General features: G+C 43.2%; 1 protein-coding gene across 4 annotated transcripts in view; it reads left to right on the top strand.

Annotated features, from left to right (window-relative positions):
- The window catches only part of LMO1 (LIM domain only 1), an 84,072-nt gene that overhangs the window by 49,162 nt on the left and 15,623 nt on the right, over positions 1–19,287 (top strand). For all 4 annotated transcript variants that reach the window (XM_019551967.1, XM_019551965.1, XM_019551964.1 and 1 more), the window contains one exon: positions 11,763–11,976. In XM_019551967.1, the coding sequence (XP_019407512.1) occupies positions 11,771–11,976 (206 nt within the window). In that variant the 5' untranslated portion in view covers positions 11,763–11,770. The remainder of the gene's footprint in view (positions 1–11,762; positions 11,977–19,287) is intronic.

The following is a 19,287-nucleotide window of genomic DNA, read 5'->3' as shown; positions in this document are numbered from 1 at the left end:
TGTGAAAAAGGTACAAAAAAACCACACAAAAAAACCCAACAAACCAACAATTTTGGACAGATGCCAGTTATGTAAAACTTAAATCCTGACATAAGAACACTTTTATAAGCATATGGAAAAAGTTCTTTGTGGAAAATGCTTTGCAACCTTAATCCTTGTGGATTCTACCTAGTGCCTGTTGCGTGTGCTTTTTAATAGCCATAGGTTGTTCACTACTTAATGGACATTGACCTAAATTAAGCATTTGTCCGCTATGTACTTCACAAAGAGGAGGAACAACTGGATTCTCAACCCTAATCCAGATACTGTGTTTTAGGGTCCATTTCTATGCAAGTCATAGATGAAAATAGTAGGGAAATAATGCTGGTAGGGCCTCAGGCAGTTCAGGGCAAGGGTCGTCCTTGTCTAAACCATCTACAAGGTTTGTCTAACCCAGGGGTGGGCAAAATCTAGCCCGTGGGCTGGAACTGGCCCACCAACAGATTCAGGAGCCAGGATGCAGAACCTTCTAGGGATATCTACAGCTGATCCACTGCCCTCCCTGCGTGGTACAAGCTCTCGTCCAGAGCCCCAATCTGGAACCTGCTGGCGGCATCAGCAGTGGACCCAGGCAGGAGCTGCTGCTGCACCCGGTGGGTGGCGTAGTCTTTCCCCCCAGAACCTAGCCAAAGCTCTAGTTCGCCAGGAGCCCAATACTCAGCTGTAGACCCAGGCAGGAGCTGCTGTTGCATCAGGCGAGTGTCAGCTGTGACACTGCCAGCAGGTTCTGACATTGCCACCCACCCAGCAGGGCAGCACCTCCTGCCTGGGTCCACAGGTGAGCGTCTACAGTCTCTTCAGGTAATCTATTCCAGTGCTTAATCAAATGTATAGTGAGAGAGTTCTTCCTGACACTTAAGTTTCACTTGCTTAATTTGAGATTTACCCCATATCCTGTTTGTTGCAGTCACAAAGAGCCAATTTTTATCCTCTTCATAACCAACCTTCAGATATTTCAGTTTCCCCAAGTCTTCTCTTTTTCCAGATAAAATAATCCCAGTTCTTCCAACCTTTTCTCATCAATCATGATTCCTAGACCTCTTGCCATTTTTGCTGCCCTATGGGGCATTGTCTGCTTCTTTCTTGAAGCGCGGAGCGCAAAACTGAATGCAGTACTGGAGGTGAGGCCTCACCAGTGCTGAACAGAGCAGAAGAATAACTTTCTTTGACTTGCAGATGACACCTATTATTAATACAGCCCAGTATGCCATTGGGTCTTTTTACAAAAAGAGAACACTGTTGGCTCATGTTCAGCTTACAGTCCACTATATCCCCCCAGGTCCATTTCTGTAGTACAGTAATGCAGCCTAGCCAGGTATCTCCCAGGCTGTATCTGTACATGTGATTGTTCTGTCTTAAGTGCTAGACTTTGCGTGTGTCCTTCTTGAATTGCATTCAGTAGACTAGAGAAATGGTTTGAAATTAACTGAAGTAATTCTGAATGGTCAGCCTACCTTCCAGAGTATCTGCAACTCCTGCTGGCTGACTGAGTTGTGGCCAGTTTTTGAACACCTGCCTTGAGCACACCTTTTGAAAAACAGGGCCCTAGATGTGCCATTTTTAAGGATCCTTAAGGATTTTAAAGATTTTCAAGCAGCCAAAATCACTAGTTGATCTTAAACTTAAGCCACCTTTGCAACCAAAACTACCAAATGGCAGAAAGCAGGCAATATGCAATGAATCTCACTGACAGTAGGTTAAAATACCACTTTTTCCATCTGTTTTCCATAGTCAAAAAATGAATGAAAGCTAAGAGCTGGCGTTTTCTGAGGTGAGCCTAGTATCTAACAGGGGGTACTTTGAATTTAGTAAAAGGTGTCTTGAGTCTAAAAGGCCTGAGAACTATTGACTTAAAGGAAAGCACAAAAGTAAATTAATTGTTAAAGCTACTTCAGTGTTGTAGCATAAAACTGGAATTGTGAGTATACTGTGGTGGTTATTAATTAAATAATTTTGATGAATGACCAGTCTTGTTCACAAGTACTATGTTTTGGGTATTCAGCGTTCAAACTTTTGTTGTTTTTAACTGGATACCAATAGAGCACATGAAAAAGATGCAAATCACTGAGTGACCATAACTCCTCAAATCCAAGTTCCTGTTGCAGAAATTCGGGATTCCAAATTCACATTTTGCTGAAAATAGGATGTTTGCCTAGTTTGCTTTTCCTGATAGTAACTGTATTTGCTAGAATATTTCCTGAAGGCAGATACAATATTACTATGAATGCAGTCGCGTTGAATTTGCTTAAAACTAATATTTAAAATACACTGAATCTTTTGTTTCATTTCTGGGAATGCTTGCCTAGGTCTACTTACATTTGTGTTGTGAGATTCTAAAGCTTATAACTGATGTCAGATCCTCTGATGAAAGACTGAGAATGCTGCTTGCTTAATGCGAAGACAAAAGCTAATAAGATTACTCCTACTATTCAGTTGCCTTTTCATCTTTTTCAGCCAGCCAAATCCTAGTTCGTTTGTTTGCTAGGGGCAAGAGTACAGATTTATTTTATTTTATTTTTAAATGAGAATATTAGATATTGGAAATAAAGTTTGTTTTCTTAAGCAGTACTCTGAAATACTTGGTTAAATATGTGTCTTATCGTCTTATTGTCCCAAACCCCAGCCTCTAAACTGCTTTGGGAAGTCACTTACCTCTGCCCTCTTTATTTGTTGCAATTGTAGTTTATAAATTCAGGCTTTTGGCCTCTTACTTGAAATGCTAGCAAAGGATATATTTGCCATTTTAAACAACAGTTCCCAGCTGAGAACAAAATGATGAATACAGTAGAATCCAGCTACCCTTGTGTGAGGTGCTACACAAACATCTGAAGCCTTGGGCCTTTCCTTCGAAAAAATAGTCATCTACTAGTAGGTTTCAGTATCTATCGAAACTTACTAGTGAATGACTCTTCTTTTATATATTTTCTATATATATTTTTAGTGTGGGACTACTCATTCTGTTGAGAAATGCTGTTGTAGTAAGAGCAGCTATATGGAAAAGTTTGGTGTGTGGGTGTGTGTGTTTGGTTTATGGGGTGTGGTTTGGGGTTTTTTTTTTTTTTTAAAGAACTTGCTAAAGGAAAGAGTTAAAGCCATCTGCCTGAAAGCATTGTGTAAAACATACACAATGTTAGGGAAATAAGCCAATTATGTGTGCTTCACAGGAGGTGGGGGACTGACCTTTGTGTATAATTAGTTCTTTTATTTAAAGCAAAGATTTTGAATAGAATAACTAATTAGCTGTCATAAACGGCAAATTGAAGATTTTGGCCAGATTCCTTAGGGAATGTGGGAGGACTTTCCTCCTCCCACCCCATGCTGTACGCTTGTACGCTCTTTCCTCATTAGGGTTGTTTTTAGTCCTCTGCAGTGGTAATGAGGAGTGCAGTTGCTGCACTTAACTGAGCCCCCTCTAACAAGGCATGAAATGCAGGTGGAACAGAACTGCCTTCAGCTACTGCTGCTTTAATATGAAGCATTTTAGAGGTATTGGTAGGTTGGGGGAAGGAAAGAAGGGGGGTTGAAAAGTCATGGTGATCTCACCTGTGTAATATGCTCTGGACTTGATTGTATAAAGCACAAAAAAGCCTGGAGGCATGTATCATTAGCCAGAAGTCCCACATTACTCTTTCAGACCAATTAACCTTTAGAGTTGCATTAAAGAAATTAGGTGGTGAATTTCCCTGCTTTCAGATGGGACCAGTAGCTCTTGCAGAACAGAGCACCGTGGAGAACTATACCGTAGCAGCATAGCAGATAATTATTATTTAAATCCATTGTCTAGCCTTTATAAAAAGTTTTCTGCCTCTCCAAGTGAAGCTTTATGAAGGGCGCCCTTAGAAGTACTGAAACAGATTGCCACGCAAAGAAAAATATCAGTAAAATGGTTTAGAAACCTTCAGGGGTATTTTTAGTGGACACTTGTGGTATAAGCCAGTTGAATAATTTTACAGAAAGACCCCAGACAGAGAAGATATGGGCTGATTAAAGCTAGCTTGTCAGCCCTTGAATAGAGGTAAAGTTTAGATTACCCAGTACAATAACAGCCTCTTTAGACGCAGTCATAAATTTCAGTCTGACCAAAGGTGGTGTCTATAATTTTTTAATGTGCATTGGAGCTGTGAGCACTCAGTACAGGTTTTGTTTTGTATTTACCAGCAGCAAGTCTATTAAGTTGTAAAGGGCAAGGAGGGGAATATAGGTAGCCAAAAATAGAAAGGCTTCATCTACTGTTTCTAAGAAAAGGTACTGTGCATGGCCAGCAACAGGAGGCGAAGAGAAAGGAACTTGACATTCCATATTCAGGACTTGTTACAAAGGAATTTTGATTAAGTCTGATTGTCTATTAAACAGGTAAGTATTGGATTGTTACTTTTTCCTAGCTTGACAATTGTTCTCTTAGTTTGAATGCTGGCTCATGTTGTGCATGGGGAATGGGGTGCGTCCTGTCAACACCCATTCAAATGCCCCATCCATGTGGTCAGCATGAACTATGTCTTGTGATTTGCCAAGAAAAATAAGTTGCTGTCTGTCTACTGGTTGCCCAAAGAGTCCTTCTAAACCCTGGTTGGTTGATTGTGGGGGAAAAGAAAGTGGAAAGAAGGATTTGGTGTTAATCCCTGAGCTGTCTTATTGCAGGGCTCTGGCTGTAAAGTTGAAATGCTTTGGCTGCGCTGCTCTTTTTTTGTTTAGAAACAAAATGGCAGGCATGCTGCAAATCCTTACTGATCAAGTTTGGCAGTTGGAAATCTGTTTCACACCTCACCTGCCATGTCAGCTTGCTAATCACAGCCAGAACTTTCTGTAGTTGTATTTATCTTCCCTCTAGATGGGTTGGGGTCTTGGAGGGAAGCCTTGCAAACCACCGAATCTGACTGGCATGGGCTGACCTTGCTTGTTATTTTATTTGAGTGGCAATAGCAGCTTTGAACATCATATGATCTCTGAAACACTATTTTTTTTCCTCAGTAGCAAACCCCCTGCTGAACACTGACCAAATATGTGCTAAGATATTGTAAAGAAATCTTCACGTTTTTGCTACTAGATATTAGAAGAAAATGAGACTGTTCACATGAGCCTCTCAGGACAGTCACATGCATGAACAGATCTGAAGCAGGAGGCTATCAGTCTGGAGGCCACATAAAGAACAAGAAACTGTACTGTGGTCAGTCCACTAGTCATCCTTAACTCTTCACCAAGCCTTGCTTAACATTTAACAAGGAAAATCTTCCTATCCATTCAGTTTCCCCCTCGTCTGATGAAAGTAACTTCTCTGTTGAAACAGCAGGAAAAGGATTTTTGCTTTCCCCTCCCTTCTTGCCCATCACTCACTGCCTCAATTCAGGGCCTGATTTTACCAGTTAGTAGGAGGCCCACTTCTCAGAGAGAGGGTGAATGTTATTCTCCTGGAGTTTACTTTCCAAGGCCACTTGGATGATTTGGAAACACAAGTCACTTGCATGCTTTAAAAAACACCGCCCATGGTAGCTACTTTGTTTGGAGGCATAGCATTCATTAAATTTAGGGCGCCTGTAGACATGCAGGGACTCTGCTCCAGTGCACTGTAATTACAGCTCATCAGAGCAGATTTGATTAACCAAGTCTGCTGATGTGTGCTAATTAGTGCATGCTTCAAAATTGGCAGTGGGGGTGCTTTAACTAAAGCTCATTGAACAAGCTTTAGTTAAAGCACCCCTGCTGCCATTTTGAAGTGCAGGCCACTGAATGCATGAGCTGCTGCTACAGGTGCTCTAATTAAAACATTCCCCCCCCCCCCCAACCCCTGGAGCACATGTAAAGATGTCCATTGCAGGGAGGGGGGTGGTGAAAATAGCTAGGTGGAAGAAGCGGCCTTTGGGTAGAAATAATCTTCAGTGTTTAACTGAAGGGTCTAAGGCAACATCTCCAGGCTATCCTGAAGGACATGTGGACAAAGCTAGAGAAAGAGGCCTGTAAATTGCTGAAACTGTGTGTTCGGCATCATAGGAATGGAAGCAAAAAGTAATTGTTGATGACGTTTAACAGTGGGGAAACTTTACCATGGTGTTAGTATTTCAAGTTCCAGTGAATTTCTGTTGGTGGCTAAACTTTACTGCTAAACTGAAGTTTTAGTTTATCAGTAACTACAAGAAAAGGGGGGTTCTCTAAGGAAGTAAAGGCAACTAGGGAGAGGACAGGCTGATTAGGCTTGAGCTGCTGATTTTGATTCTGCCAGGCCCAGGTATGGTACTACTTGTGCTTCCTACATGAACTTGTATACTATGAAAGGTAAATGGTTTCTGTGCCATAGTGAAAAAGTTGATGTCATTCCTTGTCCAGGAAACTTCCTCAGACTAGACTATGAATGTGTGTGTCAGCTTGAAGGGAAAAATGATAGTTCTCTCTCTACTGAATCCTTGTCATGGACAAACATGCTATATATTGAAGCGAGTAAAAAGGGTATCATTAAACGAGTTCTTTGTCATGGCAGAAGAGTAATCTAAACTTCTGTCAAGTTTTAACTTTTTCTGTTCCCTTGCATGACTTACCAGCTGAACAAGCAGTAGATATTTTTAATTGATTTTTTTTTTTTTTTTTTAAGTTCTCCTGCCTGAAAGTCTTGGAATGAATGTTTCTCCCAGCTCTCTATCCAGGTAACGGGTGGCACTGAGAATAGAGGATTTTGGGGCAGCCATTTTAAAGAGCATGCAAATGAGAGATTGGGAAGAAATATGGGAAAATCGATTGTTTCATGTGTGTTTGGGTGGTAAATAAAATTAAAGCTTTTTGCGAGATGGTTGAAGTTACATAACTTGCTACCCCAGCAACTTTTTTTCACAAACCTCTTATTTCCCTCCTGGAATTGAAGTACCCATACATTGATGCATAAGATAGTTCACTGAGTTTTCTCTCCAGACTTCAGAAATAATGGATCTACTGTGTGACTTGACCGTAAGAAACTTGAATTTTATGTAACAAGCTTGATTAATTCAACAATTTGGATTGCATGATTAGTACTTGAAGATCCTGTTTTCTGTTGTCTTCTAGGGATAGGATCAGCTTTGGGAGAACCTGGTTCTTAGGGGGTTTTTTTGAGAGAGGGCGAGAGACTTTAGCAAAACTATGTTTCTTTAATATTACTGTTGAAACAGACTTGTACAGTACAAATGCATATGTGCAGAGTTTTCTGTCCTGACAGGTTATTGAGATCTTTCTGCCTATTGTGTTAAACTGCTGGAGTGGGATTTGAGATGGCATGTGGTAATGTCTTAATGTGAAACATTTAAAAAAAAGAGGCCTGGAAAAGTGCAGCTGCTTCTCTCTGCTCCAGAAACGGACCATGTGGAAATACTGTGTGCAGAACCCAGGGAGTCGCTTCCTGACTCTTCTAGTGAGCCTCCCCTTATCACACTGCTTCCAAAATTTGATCCCAAGGTTCAGTTTCTGAAACCTCCATATCATTTCCTCCTCCTTTGCACTCCCCTCCCCCCCCCCCAAATAATTAAAATTTCTAGGTTTTTGGGGTCTGTTTTGTTTGAGATTTCTATAGGAAAATGTGCATACTTGTTCAAAACTGTTTCTCCCTACTTCTGGGAAGCTTGACACTTATTTCAGAGCGGCAGTATGCACTGTGTGTCATGATTGAACAGAAATTAAGATTTTCACATATTCATGCTTTTGTCATCAGTGTCAAAAGTTTGCTGATATCAACTAAGAAAGTTGTATAGGAAGGCTTTTTAAGTCTCTTAAAAGTTTTGAATGTTATTTGACCTGTCTCTGTAGAAGTGAGACCACTTCCATAACAAATGGATCGATACCTCACTGTTCCTGCAGAAGTGTCTTAAGTGCTATTGTCATCTGCTTGCAGCTCTGACAAAGCAATTATTACTGTAAGTGTGGTGAGTTTTACATGTGCTGAGTGTTAGGCACCCTCAGGTCATCCTTGCTTTTAAGGAAAGCAGCAAATGTCACTTATTACAGCAGCAGTAACTAGTACCACTCTGGTTAAGGGGCTGTTAATAATTCCATTATAATGCTGCTTTTTTTCTAGGACATAAAGCTTGTTATCAAAATTGTCTTCTAAAACTGTGTGAGGGCAGATTTTGTGTCTCCTGCTGCTACAGCTAGAACCACTAACACTGTATTTCCTCAGCTTCAGCCAGGCCAAGTGTGTACTGTAGTGGAGGTCCACCCTTGTTGCATTTGATGAAATCATGAAAAGTGCAAAGCCAACGGTAGAAATTTTGAAGCTTTAAGTAAAATTGCATTCTGGACCCCCAGTTGGATCGTTGCATATAATCAACCCCCTAACCATTTGCTGTCTTTTCTCTGTCAGACTCAGAATAGCATCCTTAGGTTTCAAAACAAATCCCTCCCTTTCCTCTGTGATACTGAGAGGGTGTAAGGCTGAGGCTCATTCACCAATACTGGCAAGACAACAGATGACCTACTTCTCTTCTGAACTTCTGGATAAAGAAACCCCAAAAAGGAGAGCCATGTAGGCTGGATACAAGTTGGAAGCACTAGGAAGGAGCAGCTTACTGGAAATTTGAAAGAGAAGCATCTAGAGAAATGGCATCTTCCCAGCTTGGGGGCAAGGCTCAAATAGGCTCTTGGTGACCTTGTGCCCATGCAGGGTCCTGCTGGCCAAAAACTGGTTTCTCCATAGATACCCCTGACTGAAAACTCAGCCCCTGCTCTAGGCCAGCTAGATCAGTTTCACGTCCCAAGACTTTTTGCACTACCTTTTGCAAGATAGTGGGGATTTCTAGTTTTTGAATGTCTAGGTCAGGTATGACCAACCTGCCAAGTGGCACAGGTAGGTCTTGTGTGTGCACAGATGAGGAAGATGGCAGGCAGCACAGCAGCAGGTAGGGAAGAGGCAGAAAGCAGAACAGTGCATCAGGCAGGGAGTACAGGGTAGGAAGCAGACAGAACAGCAGCGGATTGGGTAGAAAGGGAACTTAGTGGCCCTCAGGGAGGATATGGAGTTAATTTGTGGCATGCCTGCCAAATATGTTGGCACCCATTGAACTAGATTTTGGTCGTTCTCCAGTGACAGAGGGGAAGAAAGTTGTGCTTTGTTGGCTATGTGGAAACATCTAGGTAACACCTGATATAGGCAACCCCAAAGCTTTGTCAGGGCAAATAGTTTAAGAATAATTGTGGCCTTGTTAATCTCAGTTACCATTGGGATGCCTTAGATAGGAGGGGTTAGTAGAGCATAATTGTTACTAGTGCTGTGCAAAGCTTTGGTAGCCTTTTCAATTTGCAGGAGATTCGGCCCGATTTTTCAGCAGCTGAATCTCTGAATCCAAATCAAATCAGGAGACCAATTAAAAGGTCCGAATTGAATGGGAAGCCTCCAAATCGTTTCGGCCCGATTCGGAGATCTGGCCATAGACTAAACAGTCAGCAGTCCTTGAGGACGCTGGGCACAGTTGCCTCCAACTGTTAAGTCTGTTGTGGTGGGTGGAGAGGGGAGGGAAGGGGTGTGTGGGTGGAGGGCAGATCAACAACCCCACAGTGAGGGAGGGATTGGGACTGGGGCTGAGATGAGCTGCTCAGCTCAGGAGGGGGGCTCCTGCCACTGTGCTGCCGCACACCACTAGTCCAGGAGGGCATGGGAGTGGGCATGTGTCCTTGGATCTGTGCAGGGCAGGCTGGGCTAGGGTGAGCTCCAGGAGGTTGGCTCCAGCTGCCCACAGCCAGCCTGTGGTTCATGGGGTGGGTGGACCTAGGGCTGCACTCCAGGTGGCTAGCCCCAGCCCAGAGCACAGCCCTGGTTATGCCTGCCCCACAGAGCACAGTGGAGCAGGGTCTATGAGGGGTCCTCAGCCAGTCTAAAATTCCCCATAGCCCTTGCTGCTGGGCCAGGCCTAATCCGGGTGCATGCACCCACCCCCATGCCCTGTTGCCGCTTGCCCAGCCAGGGTGAAGCTGCGGCTTGTCTGGGAGGCACAGGGAGGCTTAGCGAGCAGTGGGAGGGCATAGCCCCCACTCCCAGTGCCTTCTGCCACCTCTCCAGAGCGCAGCCTGGCCCAGCCCGCCCTGCGCAGATCCAGGGGCACACGCCCATGCCCTTGTGGACTGGTGGCACGCAGTGGTGGGAGAGTCCCTGCCCAAGTCCTGTGCATAGGGCTATCCCTGGGGGAGGGGTGCAAATTGGGGCAACTGCCCCTGGCCCCCTGCTTTGGGGGGCCCTGCAGATAGTTCTGTACAGGCCCTGCCACAGCCAACATGTGCCACTGCCGCTGAGTGCCTCCGGCTCTGCTGCCACCGCGCTCTGCCAGCTCTGGCAGCTCGCCCGCCCCTGACCCCACGCAGGCTGATGGGCCCTGGACGCCCCTAGGGACAGCTCTGCCTGTGCCCCCCACCCCTGCCTGGACAGCTTGTCCCAGCCCCAGTCCCTCCCTCCATGTGGGGGCATTGATATGTACCTCCTCATGCCCCTTCCCTCCTCACTCTGCCCACCACAACAGGCTTACCAGCTGGAGGTAGCTGTGTCCATAGTCCTCAAGGACTGCTGCCTGTTCATTCTATGGCCGAATCTCCGAATTGGTGCTGAATCTTTGGATCCGATCAGCCAAATTGAATCGGGACAGTGATTCGAATTGTTGAATCGAATTACTGTCCCTGCAAATTGGCCGAATCTGAATCAAATACTTGCCACTTCGCACAGGCTTAATTGTTACACTAGCTTTCACCAGGAGCCTTGTGGTAGAGGGGTTGCAAAGGAATCAAGGGGTAGCGTGCCCTTCCTTTGTTTTCCTTTCTGTTCTGCCCCACCATTACTCATCTCAACTGTGAGTCCACCTTGAGGCTTTGGTGAATGTGTAGTAGTTGCCATTCTAATCTTCATATAGAATGGTTACCTTGTTTCATTACGTAAGTTATGTAATACCCTGGTGTCATTCTAATGAGGAAAAAGACCAATGTTGAAAGAGTAGCCAATTTAATTTTTTTTTTTTTTAAATTGGAATCAAAAAGCATGATGCCAGCATCAGCTCCATATTTGGCACATGTTCGTTGCATCTTTGCAGGTGAATGTCCTTTGGGAGGTGAAACCTATGCTCCCATGAGCATAGGTTTTAAGACCAAAAGCCTTACAGGACATGGACTCCGCAAGATCTAACAGGCCATAAAATTTATACAGTGATCACAGAATGTACTCGATACCAGGGCTGTCCGAATTTCTAAAAAGATGGGGGCTGCAGACCTACCCGCTACACCAGGGTGAGCTGTGGGCCCCCAGGCCACACGCCACGTGGAACTTCACCTCCTGTGGCACCACATGCCCCTGTGAGCCCTACCCCTTCTACCACTCCACTGCCTGCCAGTGTTGTTGCCCTCTGCCCTCCCCACTGCTGTGCAGTGTTGACCCTCTTCCCATGCCACTGCAGCACAGGATACCTTTCTTCCATGCACCCCCTCCTCCCTCCATGCTGGGCTGTGTGCCCATGCAGCCTCCCACCCCACTGGAGCAGGAGCAGGAAGAGAAGACTGGAAGAGGGAGGGGAGGATTTGAGGCTCTGGCTGCTGTTGCTCTCCACACTGCTCCAGCTGCAGTGGCCAGGCAGGAGCCTGGGGGCCTCAACATAACCCCTCACAGGCCACCAGCTGGACAGCCCTGTTCTACACCATTTACAGCTATCGTGGAACATACTTCAGTAATGCAGGGCACCAACTTAAACTATCTAAATACCTTCAGATTCATAAACACTCTGGCTTGGTTTTTGTTATAGGTGTGCCAATGTTATCTGTGCAACCCAAAGGGAAACAGAAGGGCTGTGCTGGCTGCAACCGAAAGATCAAGGACCGCTACCTTTTGAAGGCCCTGGATAAGTACTGGCATGAAGACTGTCTAAAGTGTGCCTGCTGTGACTGCCGTCTTGGAGAGGTTGGATCAACTCTTTACACGAAAGCAAATCTTATTCTTTGCCGCAGAGATTACCTGAGGTAAATATAGGCACGTGCTATGGTCTCTTTCTTTGATCTCTCAGTTGCTGCAAGAAGTTTATCTTGCTACACTCCTAGACTGTAAATAAATATACTCATTGGTTTAGTAGCTGAACCATCTCCTTTTTAAAGATGGGTTTTAATTTGCATTTCAAGTGTTTTTTTTTTTTGATTCAACGTTAAGTGCTTAGTTGGTAGAGAGGGGAGGACGTGCTTTGGTATTGCGGTCCTGCTATGGAATATAATATTTATCACTTTAAAAAATACAGCGATAATCTTCAGCTAGCCCCACATGGTGCCATTGACTTCGGTACACATCAGCTGAGTGTCTGACCCTGAAACTCTTGTCTTATTTTTGCCTCTTGGGTAGTAGTTTTTTTTTTTTGTTTTTGTTTTTTTTTGTTTGTTTGTTTTTTTTACAATGGACCTTCAGTGTTCATCTTCAGTGGGTTTTCCCCTTTGTGAAGTATTTGTCTGTTCAGTAACTAACCAAACAAAATTAAATTTCTTAAAGTATTTTTTCTACAGAAGGAATTTACAATGACCAACGGGGACTTTTATATTTGTGTAGAACAACACTCATCTGCATTATTTTATAAGAAATAAGATGGAGACTTTTTTTTTTTTTTGCATGATTACATGTATGGAAGCTCAGATTAGTTGTTTCCTATAACAAGTCTTAATACAACTTCCTTATTAAGGGCTATGTTGTATGAGCTTACTGTTGATGGATTTTGTTGGTTTTTATTAGTTCTGGTTTTTCCTTACCTTTTTTTACTTTTCCATAGCACCTGTCCCCATAACATTTCCTTCCCTAGCCTCAACCCCAAGTATGTTTTCAGCAAGAAATTATTACTTTTTAAGTGTTCTAATGACGGCTAACCTTGAAGTGGGCAGTGACTGGCCATAGTGACAGTAATTTAAAGTATGTGGTATAGTTAAAAAGGATAAAGGCGGGAAAGAAATCCTGACATCAGAAGGAAACTTATAATAGTTAAAATTTACTAACTCATATTTTGCTAAATTCCTTCTTGAAAACTAAGAGGAAACAGTTATGCGTTTCTCTTTTATCATTTACTGCTGGAGGTCTTTGGAAGTGGATCCTTGCTTTCTGATTCTACTGACTGACTACAGAGCATCTTTCCTATAGTTACAGTTTGTTCTGCTGTTTGAATTTAAACTCTCAAGAGGACATGTGAAGTGTCTCTGCTGTCAAGAGAATCATAAAACTTCGACTGCTGCAGACGCAGGTATAATTATGTAGGGAAAGATGCATCCCTGAATTGTAGCTTGTGGAGGTGATATTTTATGAGTTGGGGGCAGAGTCTAGTAGGATTTAATGGAGAGGAAAGAACTGTTTGGGAGCTGTGGAGGCGCAGGAGAACAGAATGTGGACAGGGAAGAGAGAACTTGGGAATAAGAGCCTAGCAACATCAGGAAAAGAGGTGGGTGAAGTGGGAATTGAGGATGCTTCTGGACAGCAGGCAAGACTGTTTTTGGTAAATCTGGACAATAAAGGGAGGGTGGCTTAGCTGATGTCTGCTGGGAACTGAAGATACGTACATGAGAATGACAATAAGTACTGAGGTGCTTTAAGGAAGCAGGAAGGAGGTTAGGCTTTGTTCTGCCCCAGTTTATTAGCTGAATTGTAAAACGGGGCATGGTTGCATATGGGGAAAAACTGCCTTAAGGCCTCAAGTTCAGTCTCTGATTGATTGTCCAGGTTCTTTAATTGATTATGAGATCAGAAGAAATTATCTTGGCGTTTTATTTAAGCTTCTGCATAACAGGTACTTTCCAGGTCATAGGACTTTCCCGGCTTAAGTTCTGTTTGAAATATATAATCTATTTTTAAAAATCTAGTCTTGACTTTTTAATGGCCATTGATGGAGAATTCACCACAACTTTTTGGTAAGTTGTTCCGCTAGCCAGTTGTCTCCACAGTTTACAAAAATACTGCTATATCTCTAATCTAAACATGCCTTCATGGCTTCAGTTTCCAGGCAGTGAACCTTGTAGTATGTTTTTTTTTTTTTTTTTCTACTTGATTTAAAAACCCTCCAGCATCACTGCTTGAATCTTTGCTACTATGCATGTTTTCAAAATATGTAATCTTTGTTATAAGTCAGATCTAACCCCTCCAATTTGAAAAGAGTATTAAGGCTCTCATATGTGAGAGCCCAGCAGGAAAAATTATGCTGAAGGGAAACCAACACGGGTTCATAGCAGGTAGATCATGCCTGACTAATCTAGTCTCTCTTTATGACCAGGTTACAAAGCAGCTGGATGCAGGAGCAGGGGTAGATATCATTTACGTAGACTTCAGGAAGGCCTTCGATACAGTATCCCACCCCATACTGGTGAACAAATTAAGAGGCTGCAACTTGGATGACTACACAGTCCAGTGGGTGGCAAATCGGATAAAGGGTCATACCCAGAGAGCAGTGGTGGACGGGTTGGTATCGACCTGGAAGGATGTGGGCAGTGGGGTCCCGCAGGGGTCGGTCCTTGGACCAATACTCTTCAATGTCTTCATCAGTGACTTGGACGAGGGAGTGAAGTGTACTCTGTCCAAGTCTGCGGATGATACAAAACTGTGGGGAGAAGCGGACACACCAGAGGGCAGGGAACAACTACAGGCAGACCTGGACAGGTTGGACAAATCAATATTGGCAGAAAACAATAGAATGTGATTTAACAAGGAGAAATGCAGAGTGCTGCATCTAGGACGGAAAAATGTCCAGTACACCTACTGCCTAGGAAATGACCTGCTCGGCAGCACGGAAGCGGAAAAGGATCTCAGAGTCCTAATAGACTCCAAGATGAAAATGGGTCACCAGTGTGATGAAGTCATCAGCAAAGCTAATGCCACTTTATCGTGCATCAGCAGATGCATGACAAACAGAACTAAGGAGGTGATACTTCCTCTCTATCAGACGCTGGTTGGACTGCAGTCCAGTCTTGGGCACCACACTTAAGAGGGATGTGGATAACCTGGAGAGGATCCAGAGAACAGCCGCTCATGTGGTTAAGGGCTTGCAGGCCAAGCCCTACGAGGCGAGACTAAGGCACTGGAACCTCTTCAGCCTCTGCAAGAGAAGGTTGAGAGGTGACCTTGTGGTTGCCTATAAATTCATCGTGGCGGCGCAGAAGGGAATTGGTGAGGCTCTACTCACCAAGGTGCCCCTGGGGGTTGCAAGAAATAATGGTCATAAGCTAGCAGAGAGCAGATTTAGACTGGACATTAGGAAGAACTTCACAGTTAGTGGCCAGAATCTGGAATGGGCTCCCAAGGGAGGTGGTGCTTTCCCCTACCCTGGGGATCTTCAGGAGGAGGTTAGACAGGCATCTGGCTAGGGTCATCTGAACCCAGCACTCTTTCCTGCCTATTCAGAGGGTTGGACTCAATGATCTATTGAGGCCCCTTCCGACCCTAACATCTATGAATATAGATTTTGTATTGTAGCTTCTTAATTGAAAGTGGTCCCATTTCAAGTAAAATGCTTTACAAAAGCAAACTGATATCAACAATATTGCCTTTATCACTTATCAGCATTAGCATGCAAGTACATCAGGTTTATTTGCAACTTATCCTTGCAACACTCTTCTGAGTTAGGAACATGGTTTTTGCCACCGTCTACTTTAATTAGCCAAAAGAGGGCAGATTAAGAGATTTCCAAAAAGACTTTAAATCTGTATTAGTCAGAAATTCAACCCAAGTATCTTAAGTTTTCTGACTAGTGGCCTATTTCAGTCTTTGAAGAATTTTATTAATTCATTCATTTTTGCTGTGGATATTATTTGAGGGAATATTTTGGGCTAGCACTTTAATTTGATCTTTCTTGCACCTTGGGTGAGTCATTTAGCGCCTCTGACTGTCTGTTCATGGCAACTGACAAAGTAAGCTTCTACTTACTTACGAATGTCTGAATGAAAAGTGCCACCCTGTCCTACCTTTTGCCTGACTTCAGACTAACACGACTTAAGTACCTCTCTCCATCTGGTAGACCAATTGTTGTAACAATACATTACTACTATCTTAGCTCAGAAGTGTTGAGGGAAGATGGGTGGTTGCTAAACACGGAGAAATTGTAAAGCAATATGGTAGTGATCCAAGTAGCAAGTACCCTAGTAAGACTGGCACAGGTAAGATTGACTCGGGCTTTCTCTATAATAAAGGATTTTTAGGTAGCATGAATAAAGAAACTGTGGGGTTCCCCCTCTTTTTTCCCCCCAGTCATTTGGCTTGATCCCTACAGGATACAGAATACTTCTGGCTTTTTCCCAAATGGCCTCTAGATGTCTAGCTGATCACTTCCTTTTAACTACTTCAAATGATGAAATTTCCATGTGCAAATGTATCTACCTGACTTCTTTTTAAATTATTTTCTAGTTCAGTGGAAGTTCTTTCTTAATTTTAATCTAGTAAGATTTGATGAAAGTAGTACTTTTTCTGTGCTGCCAAAAATAACCTCCTGGCTTTTTGTTCAAATCTGTGTCAACTCTTTATTTGTGGAGCTTTGCATTTCAACCTCTGTCATTAGTCACATCTCTAAACTGTACTACTGCCTTTTTCATTCACGTGCAAAAGGATCCTAACATACCCAGCAGAAGAGTAGAACCGATCCTCTTGCCAGGAACAAGTACATCTTTTTAGTATGTAGTTCTTGACCAGTTTTTACCCATTTTACTCCATTTCTCTTTTTCCTCAAACTGCTAATTCTGTTTATGGCTTTTCCTTGGACTCTTGTGGATCTTACCATTTAAGCCTGATTAGTGCAGCCCTTCCCATTCTGTGATGTCAGAAAATTGAATGAATGTGCTTTCCTTTATCTGTTGCATTCCTTATAAAGTACCAAACGTCGAGTCTAATCCTGGCTCATGTGGAAGTCGGGGAGTTCTGGTATTTAACTAGTAGCATTACTCTGTCTCTGGGCCTCAGTCAGGTACCATCAGAAAAAGTACTTAACAAAACTGTTGTTTGGTTAGACTTCTGTAAAAGCAGTATGTGGAGCAGTGTTGGATGCCCACCTGAGGTGCCTAATGGTAACTGTTGTTGCTGAAATTGGCTTGATCTCCTTGGTATTCAGTTTGTTTGAACATTTGGAACATGTCTTTAGGTAACTAAATTATGGACTTTTTGAAGCCAAACTTTAAGTACCTAGTTTTTTAAAAATCTTGGCCCTGGTTAACATTTGTTTTCTATAGTTCAGGCTTTCCTGAACTATAGAAAACAAATGTTAACCAGGGCCAAGATTTTTTTCAAAATATCAATAACTATTGATATTCCAGTCATTTTGTCCTTTAATTTTAATAACCAGCTGAACAGGATTTTTGTTTTTATTCATCAAAGACTAGAAATACAGTAGACACTTTCCTTGCCCTGCTCACCACTAGGCATTCTTGCAGACACTTCTGCTTTTTTTTTTTCAGTATCGTCTTTTGTGTTGTGTGCCCTGGTTGCCTTGCATGGTACAGTGAGCATCCATTGTCATCTCCCTTACCAACCTGGCCAGCCTTCAAGTTGGACCACTTTCTCTTGAGGCTGGAGAGCCTCCCTCTTGCCCACAGACTTTAGAACTGTTCTTTTCTAAATGTTTCCTCAGTCCTTTGTTTGCTTCTCAGATCTCTGTGCTTTAGTCCCAGTGAATGAGCCTTCTTGTTAGACTCCTTTAATGGCTTTGGAGCCAATACCCATGCTCTTTCAGGTAAGGTAAAAAAGAAAGCATGCTTTAGACCAAGTAGAAGTGAATTACCAGCAAATTATAATGACATTTTCTGTTAAATCTATATTTATAAATTTACAGCTATGTTCAAATAAGTACATAATGATGACTTACAGCATTATGATGACCTTCAGAGGAATTAATTATTGACCACTTGCTGAATGCAGTTTCTGGTGAGAGCAGCATTGGGTATTTATCATAATTTGGTGCATCGGCTTTATTTACAAAGCAGCGAACCAGTTTGAGGTCTGTCGATATGAGCAAAGGTAAAAGAAATCAGAAAAAATACTTCCTACAATTTAAATGTAGGAGCATGTGCTCTATTGGAGTTCCTTGGTGTCTGTTTAGAGAGCAGAGTGCCTCTTGGAATGGCTGTTTTTACCCATGTGGTACTGTAATAGTTGAGATAATCTAAAGAGCTCAAGGTGCCAGTCTGTGGTTTGAGAAAGCACTGCCCCTTGAATAGTGAGCAACCCAGCCGTGGAATTTCCTTCCTGCTTTGCTTGGTCAGGGCCCAAATCTATTAACCTGCAACAGGCCTTATTACTGTTGATGTAAAGGCACCTAGCATTCTGGCAACTTGCTTGAAACAAAGGCTATATTTTCTATGAGCATTAATGGTGTTCATATGTTTATAAATTCCTGTCCTTTTTTTTTATGAAATGATTGATGTTGCTTCAGCTTCAGTGCTCACTTTTTTTAATGCAAGCTTTTGACTGTGTATTTAGGAGCTCTGCTTTCCTCACTGGTCTGTTTGTTGACATGCTGCTACTTCTGCTTTGGAGCTTTCTCTAGTGGTCAGCACAGTGCACAGATCTTTCATGGAAGAAGAGCTATCCTGTTAATTAAGCCCCTGTGGCTGATGCATGCAAGTTGGGTGAGGACTAGCTTTTTATACACTGAGGCTAGGGACAGAAATTACACAAACCAGCATAAGTGATCTGAAACCGGTTCAAATCTGTAACAGCAGAATTCAGCGTACACAAACTGCTTTCAAAATGGCTGAAACAGGTTTAAGATAAACCTGGATGGATGTAGTACTGATTTAGATTAAATTGGTTTATTGAACTTCTGTCCCAGATCTTCTCCTGACTCAAGTTAACACACAAACCACCAGCATCCCAGGAAGCTTTGCACCTCCCCTGAGAAGGTGGGCGGGCTGGCCTTGACGTGGGCTGGCCTTGACTCAAGCTGTCTGCTCCAGCTGAGCTACACATGGGCTACTGCAGGCACGTGGCTGCATTTCTGGAATCAAAAGTGAATGTCTGTTCACTTGCTTACTTGTTCAACCTACACATCTTAGATTAACTTACAAAGACTGAATTGATTCAGCCATGGGATTTTTTCACTGTCTGTACTTAGCCTGAATGTTTTCTCTTCATTAGAGTGGGGCAAACCTCAGTATAGGTTCTGGACGTGTGCTTTGCCTTCATTGCTTTGAAGCAGACTGTTGTCCAATGTAGCAGGCTTTCAGTAGTGTGTACAAGGAAAGTGCTTGGGAGAGGGGGACTTGGGGAGGCTATAGCCACCTCCAAAATTCACCTTAGCTCCCTCTCCCAGCATTGCGGCCACCCACACCACTCCC

The sequence above is a fragment of the Crocodylus porosus genome, unplaced genomic scaffold, assembly GCF_001723895.1.
Source record: "Crocodylus porosus isolate Cpor-Errol unplaced genomic scaffold, CroPor_comp1, whole genome shotgun sequence".
NCBI lineage: Eukaryota > Metazoa > Chordata > Crocodylia > Crocodylidae > Crocodylus > Crocodylus porosus.
This window is presented reverse-complemented; position numbering and strand designations above follow the sequence as displayed.